This window comes from Rhinoraja longicauda, chromosome 14 (assembly GCF_053455715.1).
Source record: "Rhinoraja longicauda isolate Sanriku21f chromosome 14, sRhiLon1.1, whole genome shotgun sequence".
Classification (NCBI taxonomy): Eukaryota; Metazoa; Chordata; class Chondrichthyes; order Rajiformes; family Arhynchobatidae; genus Rhinoraja; species Rhinoraja longicauda.
In genome coordinates, this window is record NC_135966.1 from 48,840,035 (window position 1) to 48,858,259 (window position 18,225).

Consider the following 18,225-nt stretch of genomic DNA (forward strand, 5'->3'; position numbering starts at 1 on the left):
TGGCTTCACTCTGCCAATGGAGGAGACCCAGTTTAGTTTTGTGTAGAGTTTTAGTTTAGTTTCATTTATTGTCACGTGTACCGAGGTACAGTGAAAAGCTTTTGTTGCGTGCTCACCCAGGACAGAAAGGTCAGTGTCGGAATGGGGATGGGGAGTTAAAATCTCAACCAGTGATCCAGCAGACCTTGGCAGACCAAGTGTTCAGTGAATTGGTCACCGAGTCCACGCTTGGTCTTGCCGTTGTAAAGGGGGCCACATCGGGAGAACGGGATACAGTAGACGAGGTTATAGGAGGACCACATGAACCTCTGTCTCATCTGGATGGACCGCTAGGGTCCCTGGATGGATGTGAGGGAAGAGGTATAGATACAGGTGGCACGGTGGCGCAGCGGTAGAGTTGCTGCCTTACAGCGAATGCAGCGCCGGAAACTCAGGTTCGATCCTGACTACGGGCGCCGTCTGTACGGAGTTTGTACGTTCTCCCCGTGACCTGCGTGGGTTTTCTCCGAGATCTTCGGTTTCCTCCCACACTCCAAAGGCGTACAGGTTTGTAGGTTAATTGGCTGGGCAAATGTAAAAAATTGTCCCTAGTGGGTGTAGGATAGTGTTAGTGTGCGGGGATCGCTGGGTGGCACGGACCCGGTGGGCTGAGGGACCTGTTTCTGCGCTGTATCTCTAAATCTAAAAAAGAAAAAAATACAAAAAAAACCTCTCCTGCAGTTACATAGAAACATAGAAAATAGGTGCAGGGGGAGGCCGTTCGGCCCTTCGAGCCAGCACCGCCATTCATTGTGATCATGGCTGATCATCCACAATCAGTAACCCGTGCCTGCCTTCTCCCCATATCCCTTGATTCCGCTCTCCCCTACAGCTCTATCTAACTCTCTTTTAAACGCATCCAGTGAATTGGCCTCCACTGCCTTCTGTGGCAGAGAATTCCACAGAGAGTTGCAGGGGAACATACCTGGGGAGGGGATGGTTTGGGTGGGAAGGGAAGGGATGAGTGGACCAAGGAGTTGAAGAGGGAGTGATCTCTGTGAAACTTGGAAAACCGTGGAGATGGGAAGATGAGACCGGTGAAGGTGGCGGAAATGTCAGGGAACGATGTGTTAAATGTAGAGGCTAGTGGAGTGAAATAATAATAATAATAATAATACATTACATTTATATAGCGCTTTTCTAACACTCAAAGACGCTTTATAAGGTTTACTAAGACATAAAAGAAAATAAGTAGATAAATGAGTTAACGAAGAGAAAAGGAAAAAGAAGGAGAGGTAACGGTCAGTGATTGAAGACAGTGCTGAACAGATGAGAATTCAGTGATGTTTTGAATGTGGTGAGTGAGGAGGAGTCTCTGACGGTTTGGGGTAGTGAGTTCCAGAGGGTGGGAGCAGCGATGGAGAAAGCCCTGTCCCCCCAGGATCTGAGTTTGGTCCGGATGGGGGAGGACAGGAGGTTAGCAGCAGCAGAGCGGAGGGTGCAGGTGGGAGTGTATCTGTGGAGGAGGTCAGTCAGGTAGGATGGGGCAAGGTTATGGAGGGCTTTGTATGTCATGAGAAGGAGTTTGTACTGGATTCTCTGGGGGATGGGGAGCCAGAAATGAATGTTTCCTGGTATTTTCCTCCCTCTCTTGCATGTTGCACTAAATTTTGTCCCGCAAGACCCTTCCCAATCATTCCTTGCTCTGAACTGATGTATTTCTTTAACCTGTGTAGGAAAATAACTGCAGATGCTGGTACAAATCGAAGGTATCACAAAATGCTGGAGTAACTCAGCAGGTCAGGCAGCATTTAGGAGAGAAGGAATGGGTGACGTTTCGGGTCGAGACCCTTCTTCAGACTGAAAAGGTTTCAGGTCTCGACCCCCCTTCAGTCTGAAGAAGGGTCTCGACCCGAAACGTCACCCATTGCTTCTCTCCTAAATGCTGCCTGACCCGCTGAGTTACTCCAGCATTTTGTGATACCTTTGATTTCTTTAACCTGTTTTCTTTTAGCTTTAAGCCATAGTTTATTTGACAGATCCACCTTATCCCTTGGCTCTGTGCTCACTCTACTGCTGAATGTTCGACCTCCCCTTCTGAAACCACCTTACCTGATATTGTTCCCTCAAAAATAAGCAATTTAATTCTCTGTTCCTTTGAATACCAGACTGCGGAAGCCCGTCATGAAAGAATGTCCAGGATATAAAGTGTGAAGAACTGGCCCTGTCTCCTTGACTCTCGCTCGGGCTCCTTTAGCATGAGAGAGCATAGGAGAAAGGAGAATAAAGGGGAAAGGATGCAGTAGAGAAACAAGAGCAAAGCAAAAACAGTGCAAGAGAGGAGAAAGAAGGAACACAACAGAGCAGAGAGATGGAGCCATTCAAGAAAGGAAACCGAGGGGGAATGAAAGAGAGGATGGAGATAGTTTAAACGAAGCAGAGCAAACAAAGAGAGAAAGAATTACCAAAAAGATGCGAATGGAAAGATAAATGGAGAGAGGAAAAGTGAAAGAATTTAGGGGAAGATTTGTACTGAGATCTAGCTGGAAACAGGCCCTTGGGCCCACCGGGTCATAGAAACATAGAAACATAGAAAATAGGTGCAGGAGTAGGCCATTCGGCCCTTCGAGCCTGCACCGCCATTCAATATGATCATGGCTGATCATCCAACTCAGTATCCCGTACCTGCCTTCTCTCCATACCCCCTGATCCCTTCAGCCACAAGGGCCACATCTAAATCCCTCTTAAATATAGCCAATGAACTGGCCTCAACTACCTTCTGTGGCAGAGAATTCCACAGATTCACCACTCTCTGTGTGAAAAAAAACTTTCTCATCTCGGTCCTAAAAGACTTCCCCCTTTTCCTTAAACCCCTTGTTCTGGACTTCCCCAACATCGGGAACAATCTTCCTGCATTTAGCCTGTCCAACCCCTTAAGAATTTTGTAAGTTTATATAAGATCCCCCCTCAATCTTCTAAATTCCAGCGAGTACAAGCCGAGTCTATCCAGTCTTTCTTCATATGAAAGTCCTGCCATCCCAGGAATCAATCTGGTGAACCTTCTCTGTACTCCCTCTATGGCAAGAATGTCTTTCCTCAGATTAGGAGACCAAAACTGTACGCAACACTCCAGGTGTGGTCTCACCAATGCCCTGTACAACTGCAGCAGAACCTCCCTGCTCCTAAACTCAAACCAGCGTTCCCCACACATTAGCACCATCCAACACACTAGGCATCATTTACAATTTTACCAAAACCAATTAACTTACAAACCTGTACGTCTTTGGGGTGTGGGAGGAAACCAGAGCACCTGGAGAAAACCCACGTGGTCACGGGGAGAATGTACAAACTCCATACAGACAGCACCGGTAATCAGGATCAAACCCGGGTCTCCGGTGCTGTAAGGCAGCAACTCTACCACCGCGCCACCATGCCACAACCTTCACAGAATTGGTGACAAATTAGTAAATATCCTACTTTAAAAGAGCCCCTATGGAGGAGATTTTTTCACCAGTGGGAGATACTCAAAAAAAAGGATGTAGTTTCTGGGTCAGAGGTTGGTCATTTTAAACCGAGCTATGTAGAAATTGTACCTTGCATTGGCAATGAATATCTGCATTTCTCTACCTGGAAGAGTTGTGGAGGCCAGCTCATTACAAATATTTAAGGGGGAGGTAACAACAATTCTGAAAGTGCGGGGGATTTTGAGCTGTGGGGATTTGACAAAGAGCAGGAGGTAGAACAGCCGTGATCATATTGGAAGATGGGACAGGCCTGAGGGGCTGAGTGGCCTCCTCCTGCTCTTATTTTGTCAGAGACACAAGGGATTGCAGATGCTGGAAACTTGAGCAAAAGCAAACTGCTGGAAGAACTCAGTGCATCAGGCAGCATCCGTGGAGGGAAACGTTTTGAGTTGGGGCAAGGGTCCTGAATTGCTCCAGTGGTTTGCTTTGTGCTCCCATTTTCTTGAGATAGATATATTGGCCAAGAGAAGTTCTGCAGTGAGAGGGACAGATGAAAGAAATCAGAAGGGGCAGAGAGAAAGTATCAGATGGAAATGTGATTTATTACAAAAGTTTTTGAAACGATAGGAGAGCTACAGGAAGAATTTGAACATGCTTGAGGTTATTGTTCTCTTATTGTTGACATTCATTCAGGATAATTGGCCTCTTGCACAGCCTTCAGGAAAACATTGGGTAATCCTAAAAAGGCACAAAGTGATGGTCAATAAGTAAAGGGGAGCAGAGGAGAAAACCAACATCCAAATACTCCCCCATGAAAGTCCCCAGTTTGTTGAGCTTTTGATTGAGCACTGATAATGTACAGTTCCCCAGTTTACCTCATCCAACCACACCAGTATACAGCCATCCCCAGTGCACAGGTTCATCATTCAGAAGGTCATGCCACCACCTGACCGATTGGAACACATTAGCACAGATGCCCGGAAATCCTAATTTGATCATAAAAGGCAATTGATAGCAATTGCACTTTTATTTTCATGCATCGATCAATATTTCTGAGCCAAAATTTATTGAGTTCATATCTGAGCTGCCAAGGAAATTGATTTCCACACTTTGGATAACAGGAGCATAAAAATCCTTAAAACAAACTTCTGAAGTCTGAGAAATCGGATGGGTCAGTGGCACAGTGGTAGAGTGTCTGCCTCACAGTGCCAGAGACCCAGATACAATGCTGACTACGGCTGATGTCTGCATAGACTTTGTACGTCCCCCCGGTGGGCTTTCTCAGGGAACTCCAATTTCCTGCCACACTCCAAAGACGTAACGTCACCCATTCCTTCTCTCCTGAGATGCTGCCTGACTCGCTGAGTTACTCCAGCATTTTGTGATACCTTCGATTTGTACCAGCATCTGCAGTTATTTTCCTACTAAACTAAATCTACAGGAGAGTGTGGGAGGAAACTGAAGATCTCGGAGAAAACCCACGCAGGTCACGGGGAGAACGTACAAACTCCGTAGAGACAGGACCCGCAGTTGGGATGGAACCCGGGTCTCCGGCGCTGCAAGCGCTGTAAGGCAGCAACTCTACCGCTGCACCACCATATATGGCGGGTATATAGCCTCAGAGGAATATTACATTACCAAGATGCAGAATGATCAAGGTTCAACAAACCCACCATCTTCCATCCGAGTATTTGCATAAAACAGCGATGATATTACTAACTAAACAAAGGGGTCAATCTCTATCAATTGATCAACAACAATACCACATAAAGAAAATGTGCCAGCTTTGATAACCATAGATTTAGTTTAGTAGGAAAATAAATGCAGATGCTGGTACAAATCGAAGGTATCACAAAATGCTGGAGTAACTCAGCGGGTCAGGCAGCATCTCCGGAGAGACGGAATGGGTGACGTTTCGGGTCGAGACCCTTCTTCAGACAGTCTGAAGAAGAGTCATAACCCGAAACGTCACCCATTCCTTCTCTCCAAGATGCTGCCTGACCCGCTGAGTTACTCCAGCATTTTGTGATACTTTCGATTTAGTTTAGCTTAGTTTAGAGATACAGCGTGGAAAGAGGCCCTTCAGTCCATTGAGTCCACGTCGACCAGTGTTCCCCACACATTAAAACTATCCTACACACACTAGGGACAATTTACATTTTTTTATAGCAAGCCAATTAACCTACAAACCTCTATGTCTTTGGATTGTGGGAGGAAACCGAAGATCTCAGAGAAGCACTGGCAGAACTCAGTGGGTCAGGCAACATCTATGGAGGGAATGGAAAGTTGATGTTTCAGGTCAGGACTCTTCTTCAGACCTATCCCAATACAAAATGTCACCTCCCCATTCTCTTCACGGATGCTGCCTGTCCTGCTGAGGACCTTCAGCACTTACTTATTTTTTGCTCAAGATTCCAGCATCTGCAGTCTCTGTGTCTCCACTCCCTGCTTTACTGGTTTTATGCATCTGTGTATCAATCATCGGATTCCTTATGCTGGCCTAACCTCTCTGAAAGTGGCTGTGAACGACAAGGTTTCATGCGCCTGTAAAGTCGGATCTGACTCTTGCTCAGCCTTTAACATTGTCTCATTGTTTCTTTCTGCTCAAGTGTATGACCTCACGCTCTTCTGCGTTTCATCTTTACTGACCATTTGTCTGCCCATTCAGCTGATAGTCATTGAAAGACACAGGCGCATCGGCCCACCAACAATCTACCACTCTTTTACACTTATCCTATGTTAATCCCATTGAGAAACATATTCCTGCATCCCCTCAAGTTTCCCTAGATTTTACCACTCACTGGGACAATTTACACTATGGCAAATTAAACCCCTGTCCCACTTAGGTGATGCTTTAGACGACTATAGGTGACTAGGCTGCCACCACACGGTTGCCGGGGTGTCGCCTGTACGGTCGTGAGTCATCTCCAAAGAGTCGTAGCGTCTTTCTGGTCGCCGCTGAATTTTCAGAATATTGAAAGTTTTTTGGTGACAGTGGGTTTGACGCCGATGAGCGTAGCTTGACGTCTCCTGACATAAGTGCTGTCGTAGGTTGTCGCCAGGTGACGTAGGTTGTCACCTACGGTACTGACTTCGGTGAATTCCATTGGCGACTACCTACGTCAACCGGCGACAGGTACCGGCGTCAAAACCGGAGGCCAAAATGACGTGAATTGTCTTCAGTTGTCGCCGACACGGTCGTAGCTTGTCGTAGCTAGTCGCGGGTAGACGTAGATTGACTATGGTTGTCGTAGGCTGTCGCCTGTGTGGTCGTAGGTTGTCGTAGGTGCGGTCGTAGGTGGACGTCCTACTCATGACGATTGGGTCGCCGGTTGTCGGTAGCTTGCCGTAGCTTGACGTCGACTAGGTGGTAGGTTGTTGTAGCTTGTCGTAGACATTGTCGTAGGGGGGTCCAGTCGCCGTTTTTTCGGCCACCTGCTACAACTATGGCAGTCGCCTAAAAAATCGCCTAAGTGGGGCAGGCCCTTAAATCTACCAACCTGCACATTTCTGGAATGTGGGATGAAAGTGCCCATACAGTGGAAAGTGCCCATCCATGCAAGGCTACACCTACGTTGAGGATTAAACCTGGGTCTTTGCAACCGTGACGCAGTAGCTATCCTCCACGTATTTCAAGATTTATGTTATCTGTAAATTATAAAATATTATTCATATACCCTTTGGCAAGTCATTAATATATATATATTTTTTTTTTAATACTGACACGCCTCTTCTCTATCTCACCACTGAACAGTACCATCTACTATCCTTCAGTCTGAGAAACAAGCATTTAGCAATCCTGGATAACCGGAAATCAAAAGGTTTAGATGTTGGAAACCTGATATAAAACTGGACATGCTGGAAGCACTCAGCAAGTCAGCCAGCATCTGTGGAGAGAGGAACATGATTAACATTTCGGCTTGGAGACCCTTAATCAAAACAAGGAAAGAGAGAAAACAAATGAAGGGGTGAGGGAGGAATAGACAAGATGGATGACAGGGAATATCACTGATGGGGTGAATCTATAGTTAGACAATAGACAATAGACAATAGGTGCAGGAGTAGGCCATTTGGCCCTTCGAGCCAGCACCACCATTCAATGTGATCATGGCTGATCATTCTCAATCAGTACCCCGTTCCTGCCTTCTCCCCATACCCCCTGACTCCGCTATCCTTAAGAGCTCTATCTAGCTCTCTCTTGAATGCATTCAGAGACTTGGCCTCCACTGCCTTCTGATGTCTTCAGAGTTGGTTGGAGAGTGGTATTTTGGTTAATGGTAGCAGTGAAGGAAGAGAAAATGAACGAGAACAATGAAATAAGTTAAAGTGTGACAATACTAACAAAACAAGGTAAAAAGGTGTGGATTGCAGGGCTGTGGGACTGGCACAGCAAATCAGGATTCACTAACGGAGAGAGAAACATTGAGCCAATGTCACAAATGGATGAGTTTGAATAGAAGTAGTCAGTTCCGATGCAGAGAAAGTGAGTTTCCAAGGTTGTAAAATTGATGTTGAGTTCAGAAAGACAATGTACTGCATACCCACACAGAAGATGGGTCAAAGTTACACTGAGTTTCATTGTAACAGTGCATGAGGCTACAGATTAGGAATGGGTTGGAGTCGTTAAATAGGTGGCAACGGATAGCTCTGACTTGCAGATGTGGACCGAATGCAGATGTTCCATAAAGAGATCGCCCAGCCTCCAATTAGAAGGAACCACATTATGAACATGTAATTTAGAACATGAAACAGTACAGCACCGGAATAAATCCTTTGACCAACAATGTCTGTGCTAAAAAGGATTCCATGTTTCGCTGCCTGCATGTGAGCAATTTATTTTATTCCCTGCATATCCACATGCTTATCAAAAAGTCTCTTAAACATCACTTTTGTGTGTGCTTCCACCACCCACCCCTGGCAGCTTGTACCAGGAACCCACCACACTCCATGTACACAATTTGCCCGTACATCTATATACTAAACCTCTCGTTTGTTTGTTCCTGAACTACAGCCAAAATGGTACATGATAGCGCGACAATTTCAGGCCCACCTTACTCACCGTCGTCCCTTTGGTGCTAATGGAAGAAGTTTCATTGAAATCGGTGTTATATTTTTTAAGTTATTCACATTTTAAAGTCTAAATCTATCTCCTAGGGAGGGAGGGGGGAGGGATGGAGGGGGGAGGAGGGAGGATGAGGGGGGTTGAGGGGGGTTGAGGGGGATGGAGTGGGGGGAGGGGAAGAGGGGGAATGGGGGAGGGGAGGAGGAAGGGAGAGGGGGGGAGGGGAGGGGGAGAGCGGGAGGGGAGGGGGAGAGGGGGAGGAGAGGGTGCTGTACCAATGCAGGAGAGGTTTGGGCCCAACGGGTCCACTTGGTCTAGTCTGCTTTAAAGTTCCCCCTCTGGCCTCAAGTTATGCCCTCTGGTTTTGACATTTCCACCCTGGGAACGTTCTGACTGTCCACCCTCTGTTTTCCTCATAGTTTTCTGTACTTTTATCTGGTGTCTACTCAACCACCAAGGCTCCAGAGAAAACAGTCCAAGTTGGTCCAACTTTTCCTTGTAGTTAGACACAAAATGTTGGAGTAACTCAGCGGGACAGGCAGCATCTCTGGAGAGAAGGACCTGGTGGCTTCTCAGGTCGAGAGCCTTCTTCCTTGTAAGCTAATAGCGTTTAATTCAGGCAGCGTTCTGGTAAACCTTTTTTTTTTGCACCTTTTTCAAAGCCTCCACATCCTTTTATCTGTGTGAAACCAGAACTCCACAGAGTTACGATCTCACCAACGATTTATAAAGCTGCCTCATGACTTCCTGTTTTTTTTTAGTTTAGAGATACAGCGCGGAAACAGGCCCATCGGCCCACCGAGTCCGCACCGACCAGCGATACCCACACATTAACATTATCCTATACAAACTAGGGACAATTTACATTCATACCAAGCCTTACAAACCTATACGTCTTTGAAATGTGGGTGGAAACCAAATATCTCGGAGAAAACCCACACGTTCTCGTGGAGAACGTACACATTCCGTACAGACAGAACCTGTGGTTAGGATCGAACCCGGGTCTACTGCTGCGATAAGGCAGCAACTCTACCGCTGCGCCACCGTGCCGCCCTTACACGCAATGCCCCAACAAATGAAGGCAAGCATATCATACACCTTCTTTACCGCTCCATCTACTTGTGTTGCCACTCTCAGCAAGCAATGCACTTGGAACCACAGATCCCAATGTTGGATACATTTCAGCAGATGAGATGAATCTCTGCTTCTCTGTCAGGACTATTTGTGTCCCTGGCTGGTGGAAAGAAAAGAGGTGAAACACACAGATGTTGCATCTCCAGACTTTCTCAAATCACTTGTCCATTCTGGTCCACGTGAGAAGAGATTTCTTCACCAAGAGGCAGATAAATCTTTGGTGTTGTCTATCTACGAGGATTCTCTATCCAAGAAGGTTCGAGAAAGGAATTGTTAGATATTTGAATATCAAGAGAATCGAGAAATATGGAATTGGGCTAGAAAGTAGTGCTGAGATAAAGCTGCCTGGGTGCCAGAGTGGGTAGGAAGGGCTGAATGGCCTCCTCTTGCTCCCCTTCTTGTGTTACATTTGTCTGCACATTAAATCCAGCCATTCAATTCAATCCAGTAGTTCAATTCCATTTGAAGTCCTGAGGGGAAACGTTTTACTTTTGCATCTGTAAACGTCAATATTTTTTGTGTTATTCTTGAATATTTAATAGAAAAATAAGTTTCCGTTTTGCGCACGAAAGGTTGCACGAATAAAATAAGAAAGCAAAGCAAAAACATTGGCCTGAAAACCGCAAAGTTAAAATAAAATCAATGGCAGGTTTTAAAAGGGTGCTTAAATGTGGGAATATGTACCTTGAGAGAGAGAGAGACATCCTTATGGTCCTAATAGGAGGCAGGGCTTGTCAGGAAAAGGGTCTCCACCCAAAATGTCACCTATTCCTTTTCTCCAGAGATGCTGTCTCTGACTCGCTGAGTTACTCCAGCTTATTGTGTCGAGCTTCAGGAGAAATTGGCCTGTAATTTTATTGATCCCCCCACTCTCCTCCCAGTCCCCCCTCCCCCTCCCCCCTCCCTCCCTCCTCCCCTCCCCCCTCACTCCCCGTCCCTCCTCCCCTCCCCCTCTCCATCCCCCCTTCCCTGCCCGTACACACCAATGAGCATTGTGAGAGACCAACAGGATGGACTTGCTGGTTGTAGTAGGGCCGCAGGCATCTTCTCCACATGTGAACTAAATAGCTTCACTTCAATATCCCAAGGGCTGCAGTTAAATGCCTGGTGTTAATTACACATTGCTCTTGGTTGGGACTATGTTTTTATTTATATACTAGACCAAGTGGACCCGTTGTGCCCAAACCTCTCCTGCATTGGTGCAGCACCCTCTCCTCCCCCACTCCCGCCCACCCCTCTCCCCTCCTCCCCTCCCCCTCTCCCTCCCCCTCCCTCCTCCCCTCCTTCCCTTCCCCCCTCACTCCATCCCCCTCAACCCCCTTATCTTCCCTCCTCCCTCCCTCCCTCCCTCCCTCCCTCCCTCCCTCCCTCCCTCCCTCCCTCCCTCCCTCCCTCCCTCCCTCCCTCCCTCCCTCCCTCCCTCCCTCCCTCCCTCCCTCCCTCCCTCCCTCCCTCCCTCCCTCCCTCCCTCCCTCCCTCCCTCCCTCCCTCCCTCCCTCCCTCCTCCCCCCCCCACTCCCCTCCCCCTCCCCCTCCCCTCCCCCTCCCTCCCCTCCTCCCCTCCCCCTCTCCCTCCCCCTTCCCTGCCCCCTTTCCCTCCCCCTCAACCCCACTTATCCGCCCTCCTCCCTCCCCCCTTCCTCCCTAGGAGATAGATTTAAACTTTTAAATGTGAATAATATTAAAAATATAACACCGATTTCAATGAAACTTCTTCCATCAGCACCAAAGGGACGACGGTGAGTAAGGTGGGCCTAAAGTTGTTGCGCTATCGTGTACTATTTTGGCTGTAGTTCAGGTTCAAACAAACAAACAAACGAGAGTTTTAGTATATAGATATTACCTGCCAGCACCACAGTTTACAATCAGTTCTCAGGGACAGAACCCTGTTATAACATGGGGGCAAACTCCACACATGGCACATCTTCACTTGTCTGAAGAAACGTCACCCATTCCTTCTCTCCTGAGATGCTGCCTGACCCGCTGAGTTACTCCAGCATTTTGTGAATATATACCTTCGATTTGTACCAGCATCTGCAGTTATTTTCTTACACTGTACTGCCACCAATGTCACTTCACCTCAACAGTGAAGCACAGTGAACCAAAAATGAAGATAGACACAAAATGCTGGAGTAACTCAGCAGGTCAGGCAGCATGTCCGGAGTGAAGGAATGGGTGACGTTTCAGGTCGAGACCCTTCTTCAGACGAGTGAAGATGTGCCATGTGTGGAGTTTGCACATTCTCCCTGTAATTGGGCAAGTTCCCCCCAATGGCCCGAAGACAAAGGAATGAGGAGTATAATTGGCCATTAATCTGTGAATGAGTGGTAGGATCTCGGGGAGCAGATGGAATGTGGAGAGAAAGCAATGAGTTCTGAAGAAGGGTCTCGACCTGAAACATCACCCATTCCTTCACTCCAGAGATGCTGCCTGTCCCGCTGAGTTACTCCAGCTTTTTGTGTCTATATTCGGTTTATACCGGCATCTGCAGTTCCTTCCTACCCGGAACAAAAATGAACCCATTCTCGATGAATAGCAATAACAATTTGTGCCTTTGTAGTGTTTGTAGCACCATGAAACATCCAAAGGCATTTCACAAAAGAATCAGAAGAGAGAACGTCACATTGGGGATGACGGAAGGGATAGATAATGGAAGCCTGCTCAAAAGAGGCAGAAATGAAGGTGCTATTTGACCATGGTGAGATTCCCATTGTTTAAATTGACAGTCAGCTTCTTTCTCTGCCGTCAGGTAGGATGGCAGTGGACCGGCCTCTTAGTTTCCAAACAAGACTTTTATTATAAGACCGTAGGACATAGGAGCAGCAGTAAGACATTCGGCCCATCTGGTCTACTCCGCCATTCGATCTTGGCTGATCTACTTAGATTTTTAGATTCAGATTTAGAGATACGGCGCGGAAACAGGCCCTTCGGCCCACCGAGTCCGCGCCGCCCAGCGATCCCCGCACATTAACACTATCCTACACACACTGGGGACAATTTTTACATTTACCCAGTCAATTAACCTACATTCCGGTACGACTTTGGAGTGCGGGAAGAAACCGAAGATCTCGGAGAAAACCCACGCAGGTCACGGGGAGAACGTACAAACTCCGTACAGACGGCGCCCGTAGTCAGGATCAAACCTGAGCCTCCGGCGCTGCATTCGCTGTAAGGCAGCAACTCTACCGTGCCGCCCTTTCAACCCCATTCTCCTGCATTCTCTCTGTAATTTTTGACACGCTTTCAAGGCAAAAGCCTATCAATCTCTGCTTTAAAAATACCCGATGTCTTGGCTTCCACTGCCGTCTGTGATTTTGTACTTCGCACTTCATACTTGTCGTATTTCTTACTTGTCTCCATTGGCTTTATGCCTGGGCAAAACATTCAACATTTAAAAGAGTCTCAGAAGGAACTACAAAATTAATCTACTCCAAACTTTTGAGGAAGGCATCATCCGTTGGAGGACTGCATACTGTTCTCTTGGTTCGACTCAGAGTATGGATAATATCACAGGGCTTCAGGCATGTTGTAGGCAGGGGAGGCAACAACAATGTTTAATAGAACATATTCTATTTTCTGATACAATTTTGTTTATTTTGGAGACTGTGCACGAGTTAAAATTGAGGAGGGTTTTGCAAGATTGAGTTGGTGCTTTCTGCAGTTGAATAACCTGCTGGGCATGAGGGGAAATAATGTTGCTTTGATGCCTCAGATGCAAGCTACAGAAAGCATTTTATCGGGAAGCATCACAGCTTGGTTTGGGAACAGCTCCATCCAGGACCGTAAGAAATTGCAGCAAATTGTGGACGCAGCCCAGACCATCACACACACCAACCTCCTTTCTATTGCCTCGGCAAGGCCAGCAGCATAATCAAGGACGAGTCACACCCTGGCCACTCCCTCTTCTCCCCTCTCCCATCAGGCAAAAGGTATAGAAGTGTGAAAATGCACACCTCCGGATTCAGGGACAGTTTCTTCCCAGCTGTTATCAGGCAACTGAATCATCCTGCCACAACCAGAGAGCAGTGCTGAACTACTATCTGTCTCTTTGGTGACCCTCAGACTATCCTTGACTGGACTTTGCTTGCTTTACCTTGCACTAAGCGTTATTCCCTTATGTATCTATACACTGTAAATGGATCGATTGTAATCATGTATTGTCTTTCTGCTGACCAGTTAGTTCACAACAATAGGCTTTTCACTGTACCTCGGGTACATGTGACAGTAAACTTAACTGGACTATATTCCCCCAGCTCTTCCAGCAAGACCCGCTGGACTTCATCAAGTGGTAAATGTGATGTAAATGAGAGTGAGAGCTGTCCCTTAAACTAGTTTCAACCATCTCAGGGAGTCTAAAGAATCTTTATTTCCGATATTTGAACTTTCCCAGATCATACTGTCGAGAGAGATTATCCACACACTTGTGCAGGAAAGAACCGTGGAAGCTGGTTTAAATCAAAGGTAGAAGTAAAATGCTGGACAATAGACAATAGGTGCAGGAGGAGACCATTCGGCCCTTTGAGCCAGCACCGCCATTCAATGTGATCATGGCTGATCATTCTCAATCAGTACCCCGTTCCTGCCTTCTCCCCATACCCCCTGACTCTGCTGTCCTTAAGAGCTCTATCTAGCTCTCTCTTGAATGCATTCAGAGAATTGGCCTCCACTGCCTTCTGAGGCAGAGAATTCCACAGATTCACAACTCTCTGACTGAAAACGTTTTTCCTCATCTCAGTTCTAAATGGCCTACCCCTTATTCTTAAACTGTGGCCCCTTGTTCTGGACTCCCCCAACATTGGGAACATGTTTCCTGCCTCTAACGTGTCCAACCCCTTAATAATCTTATATGTTTCGATAAGATCTCCTCTCATCCTTCTAAATTGCAGTGTATACAAACCTAGTCGCTCCAGTCTTTCAACATATGACAGTCCCGCCATTCCGGGAATTAACCTAGTAAACCTACGCTGCATGCCCTCAATAGCAAGAATATCCTCAGCGGGACAGGAAGCATTATCCATACACTTTCCAGCTTGAGGAAAGGCTGCTAGCATCAAAGTCCATCATTTGAATATTATTTTAGATGAGTGTCAACCAAAATGATCGGTCAATTATTTTTGTGCTGTATGTAATCGGTAATTTCCTTTTGTTTTTGGGTCACTGATTTTGTCCCTTGTTCCTAACCTCAGATTTTCTTCATGAAAACTTTCCATCTAATCAATTTTAATTGATTTCCCTGCGCAAGTCCCAACCCCTGCATCCAAAGTGGAGGTTCTTGCTCTTTGAGGAGCTGTTGGTGTGTGAGGATCGGTGTGTCTCGGGCTGAATCTAGGGCCTCTATAAAAGCATCACGCTCTATTATTGAAGGACGAAGACATTGTTTTCATGGGGTGGCACTATCATTCATTAACGCACGAAGCAAACAGGCGATGGTAGTGAAAGTGGTCATGCAGATGGAAGAGATGTGTGTTCACATAGCCAAGACTAACGTCACAGTTACATTAGTTGTGAATGCTCAAAGATTGGCCTGTTCTCTTAGAGAAGGATATGCTCGATATCCTGTCATTATTACTTATGATTTGATAGGTTAAGTCCTGCAAGGTTTGGGAATTCTCAACACACTACAGCTTTACAATCAGAAGAAATGTAAGATTTGCCAGTGTTCATTTTTACAACATGTTTAATGGCCCATTGTTCATCATTGAACATGAGATTATAGTCTGTGATTATGCTGTTAGATCATTGAACTCCTGGTTCAAAGACAGGTTACAATTGGAAGAAGTCCCTTCATTTGCTCTTTGCTGTTATCATGAGAGGAGTTTAAACCATAAGGATCGATCAGTTATTTCAGTGCGAAATGTAATCGATAATTTCCTCTTGCTCTTGGGTCACTGATTTTGTCACTTGTTCCTAACCAATGGATTTTCCCTTAGGATTTCTTCATGGAAACCTTCATCTTGTTCATGGCTTTAATTAAAAAAAGTGTCTACCCTGCTGACTGGATGGCTATGAGTATGGTGCAAAACAGGTAGGAACTGGCCTATTACCCTTTATTATGTCAGCTCTGGGTTACTTGGGTGAACTCTCCTTGTCTCTGAGCTATCTATATACTAAAACTCTCGTTTGTTTGTTTGTTTGTTTGTTTGTTCCTGAACGACAGCCAAAACGTGCATGATAGCAAGGCAATTTTAGGCCCACATTACTCACCGTCAAAGAAGTTTCATTGAAATCGGTGTTATATTTTTAAAGTTATTCACATTTTAAAGTTCCCGATGTTGGGGGAGTCCAGAACCAGGGGTCACAGCTTAAGGATAAGGGGGAAGTCTTTTAGGACCGAGATGAGAAAACATTTCTTCACACAGAGAGTGGTGAGTCTGTGGAATTCTCTGCCACAGAAGGTAGTCGAGGCCAGTTCATTGCCTATATTTAAGAGGGAGTTAGATGTGGCCCTTATGGCTAAAGGGATCAGGGGGTATGGAGAGAAGGCAGGTACAGGCTACTGAGCTGGATGATCAGCCATGATCATATTGAATGGCGGTGCAGGCTCGAAGGGCCGAATGGCCTACTCCTGCACCTATTTTCTATGTCTATGTCTATGTCTAAATCTATCGTCCTTGTGTAAGGACTTGTGGGGGATACTCAAGGAACTATGTCATCCTCGACAATTATGCATGAGTTAATCATATCCTCGAGTCTGTGAAAAATCAGCCCGGGAGAAAGAAAGTTCATCTTCAGAAATATGAAGAAGTCAAAAGCTTAGAAGGAAAAAGATGAATGAAAGAGAGATGCAACACTCTGCAGATGCTGAAATCTCGAGCAAAAAACAAGCTGCTGGAGGAATTCAGCAGGCCAGGCAGCAACTATGGAGGGAAATGGACAGATGACTATTTCGGGATGGGACCACTCATCAGACAAAGGAGAGCGTTGTTAACATGAAATTACCCAAATAAAAGATGGGAAGCATGGGTTTATGAGCATAAGGAACTCGTAAAGTAGATGTTTATTTGAGCGTGGAGATGGAGGTGTGGGCCCCAATTGGCTGGACAATGCTCCTGTGTAAACATGATACACACGGGTTCAAGGGTTTTCCATGGTATAGTCTACTTCGGCATGCTCATCCCAGATATAAGCCCGATACCTCTGCGTGCATGATATATTTTGTACGGCTCATGATGTCTTTTGGCAAACCCATCAAAATCAATCTTCAGTACCTTCCCAATGATGAATCTGCCTCCCTATACAATTACAGTGTTTCCAAAAACGATTTAAAAAAATTTAAAGTAAAATTATATCCAACCATTCACTCTGAGTTTGGGTGCTGGCCATACACTGGAGCTTTGTTTAAGTTACTGTTCTCCTTGCATGACCCTAAACCTGCCTCTGGGTTGATGTCTAACTGAGGAAGGATTTAAACCAGTGAAGTCTTATCTGAACCAGGTCTTGTCAAAGCTCTGTACACCCTGGACCTCCTCACAGGGACTCTACTCCAAGCTTACCAAAGGGATTGACCTCTTCAGCAAAAAACTGATCCAACCTTCCACCTATCACTGCCACAGTATCCAACTTCTAACTTGAGAGATCCAACTTAAAAGACCCTTAAAAAAGCTGGAACAATTTAAAAAATGGAAACAATAAAACTGGTGAAGCTAAAAATGAATATGATGTTCATCAGTCACAGAATATGATCCCACAAATGATGAGATTCCCTTTGTATAAATTGACAATTTGTTTCTTACTCTGCCAATAGACAATAGACTATAGACAATGGGTGCAGGAGGAGGCCATTCGGCCCTTCGAGCCAGCACCGCCATTCAATGTGATCATGGCTGATCATTCTCAATCAGTACCCCGTTCCTGCCTTCTCCCCATACCCCCTGACTCCGCTATCCTTAAGAGCTCTATCTAGCTCTCGCTTGAATGCATTCAGAGAATTGGCCTCCACTGCCTTCTGAGGCAGAGAATTCCACATATTCACAACTCTCTGACTGAAAACGTTTTTCCTCATCTCAGTTCTAAATGGCCTATCCCTGCCATCAGTTAGGATGGCAGTGCTAGTGTGGACAGGTTTCTTACTTTCCAAACAAGACTTTTATTATAAGACCAGAAAACCACAAGACAAAGGAGCAGAAATAAGCCGTTCTTCCCGTTGAGTCTACTCCGCCATTCAATCATGGCTGATCTTTTGTTCCCTTTCAACCCCTTTATCCTGCCTTCTCTCTGTAGCTTTTGATGCCTTTACTAATCAAAAACCTATCAATCTCCGCTTTAAAAATACCCAGTGTCTTGGCTTCCACTGCTGTCTCTGGTTCCGTACTTGTATTTCATATGTGTCTCCATGCCTTCATGCATTAAATATTTAAAAGAGTCCCAGAAGGAACTACAAAACTGAATCTGCTCCAAACTTTTGAGGAAGGCATCATCATCCATAGGGGGACTGAATACTTTTCTCCTGGTTAGATCAGAGTGTGGATAATATAACAGGGCTTCAGGCGCCTTGTATGCAGGGGAGGCAACAATAATGTGTGGGAAGGAACTGCAGATGCTGGTTCTACACCAGAAATATGACACAAAATGCTGGAGTAACTCAAC

General features: G+C 45.9%; 1 protein-coding gene across 1 annotated transcript in view; it reads left to right on the forward strand.

Moving 5' to 3' along the window:
- The window catches only part of LOC144600250 (dedicator of cytokinesis protein 2-like), a 706,150-nt gene that overhangs the window by 451,704 nt on the left and 236,221 nt on the right, over positions 1 to 18,225 (forward strand). Inside the window, exon 29 of the mRNA XM_078411810.1 lies at positions 15,570 to 15,664. Within this exon, the coding sequence (XP_078267936.1) occupies positions 15,570 to 15,664 (95 nt within the window). The remainder of the gene's footprint in view (positions 1 to 15,569; positions 15,665 to 18,225) is intronic.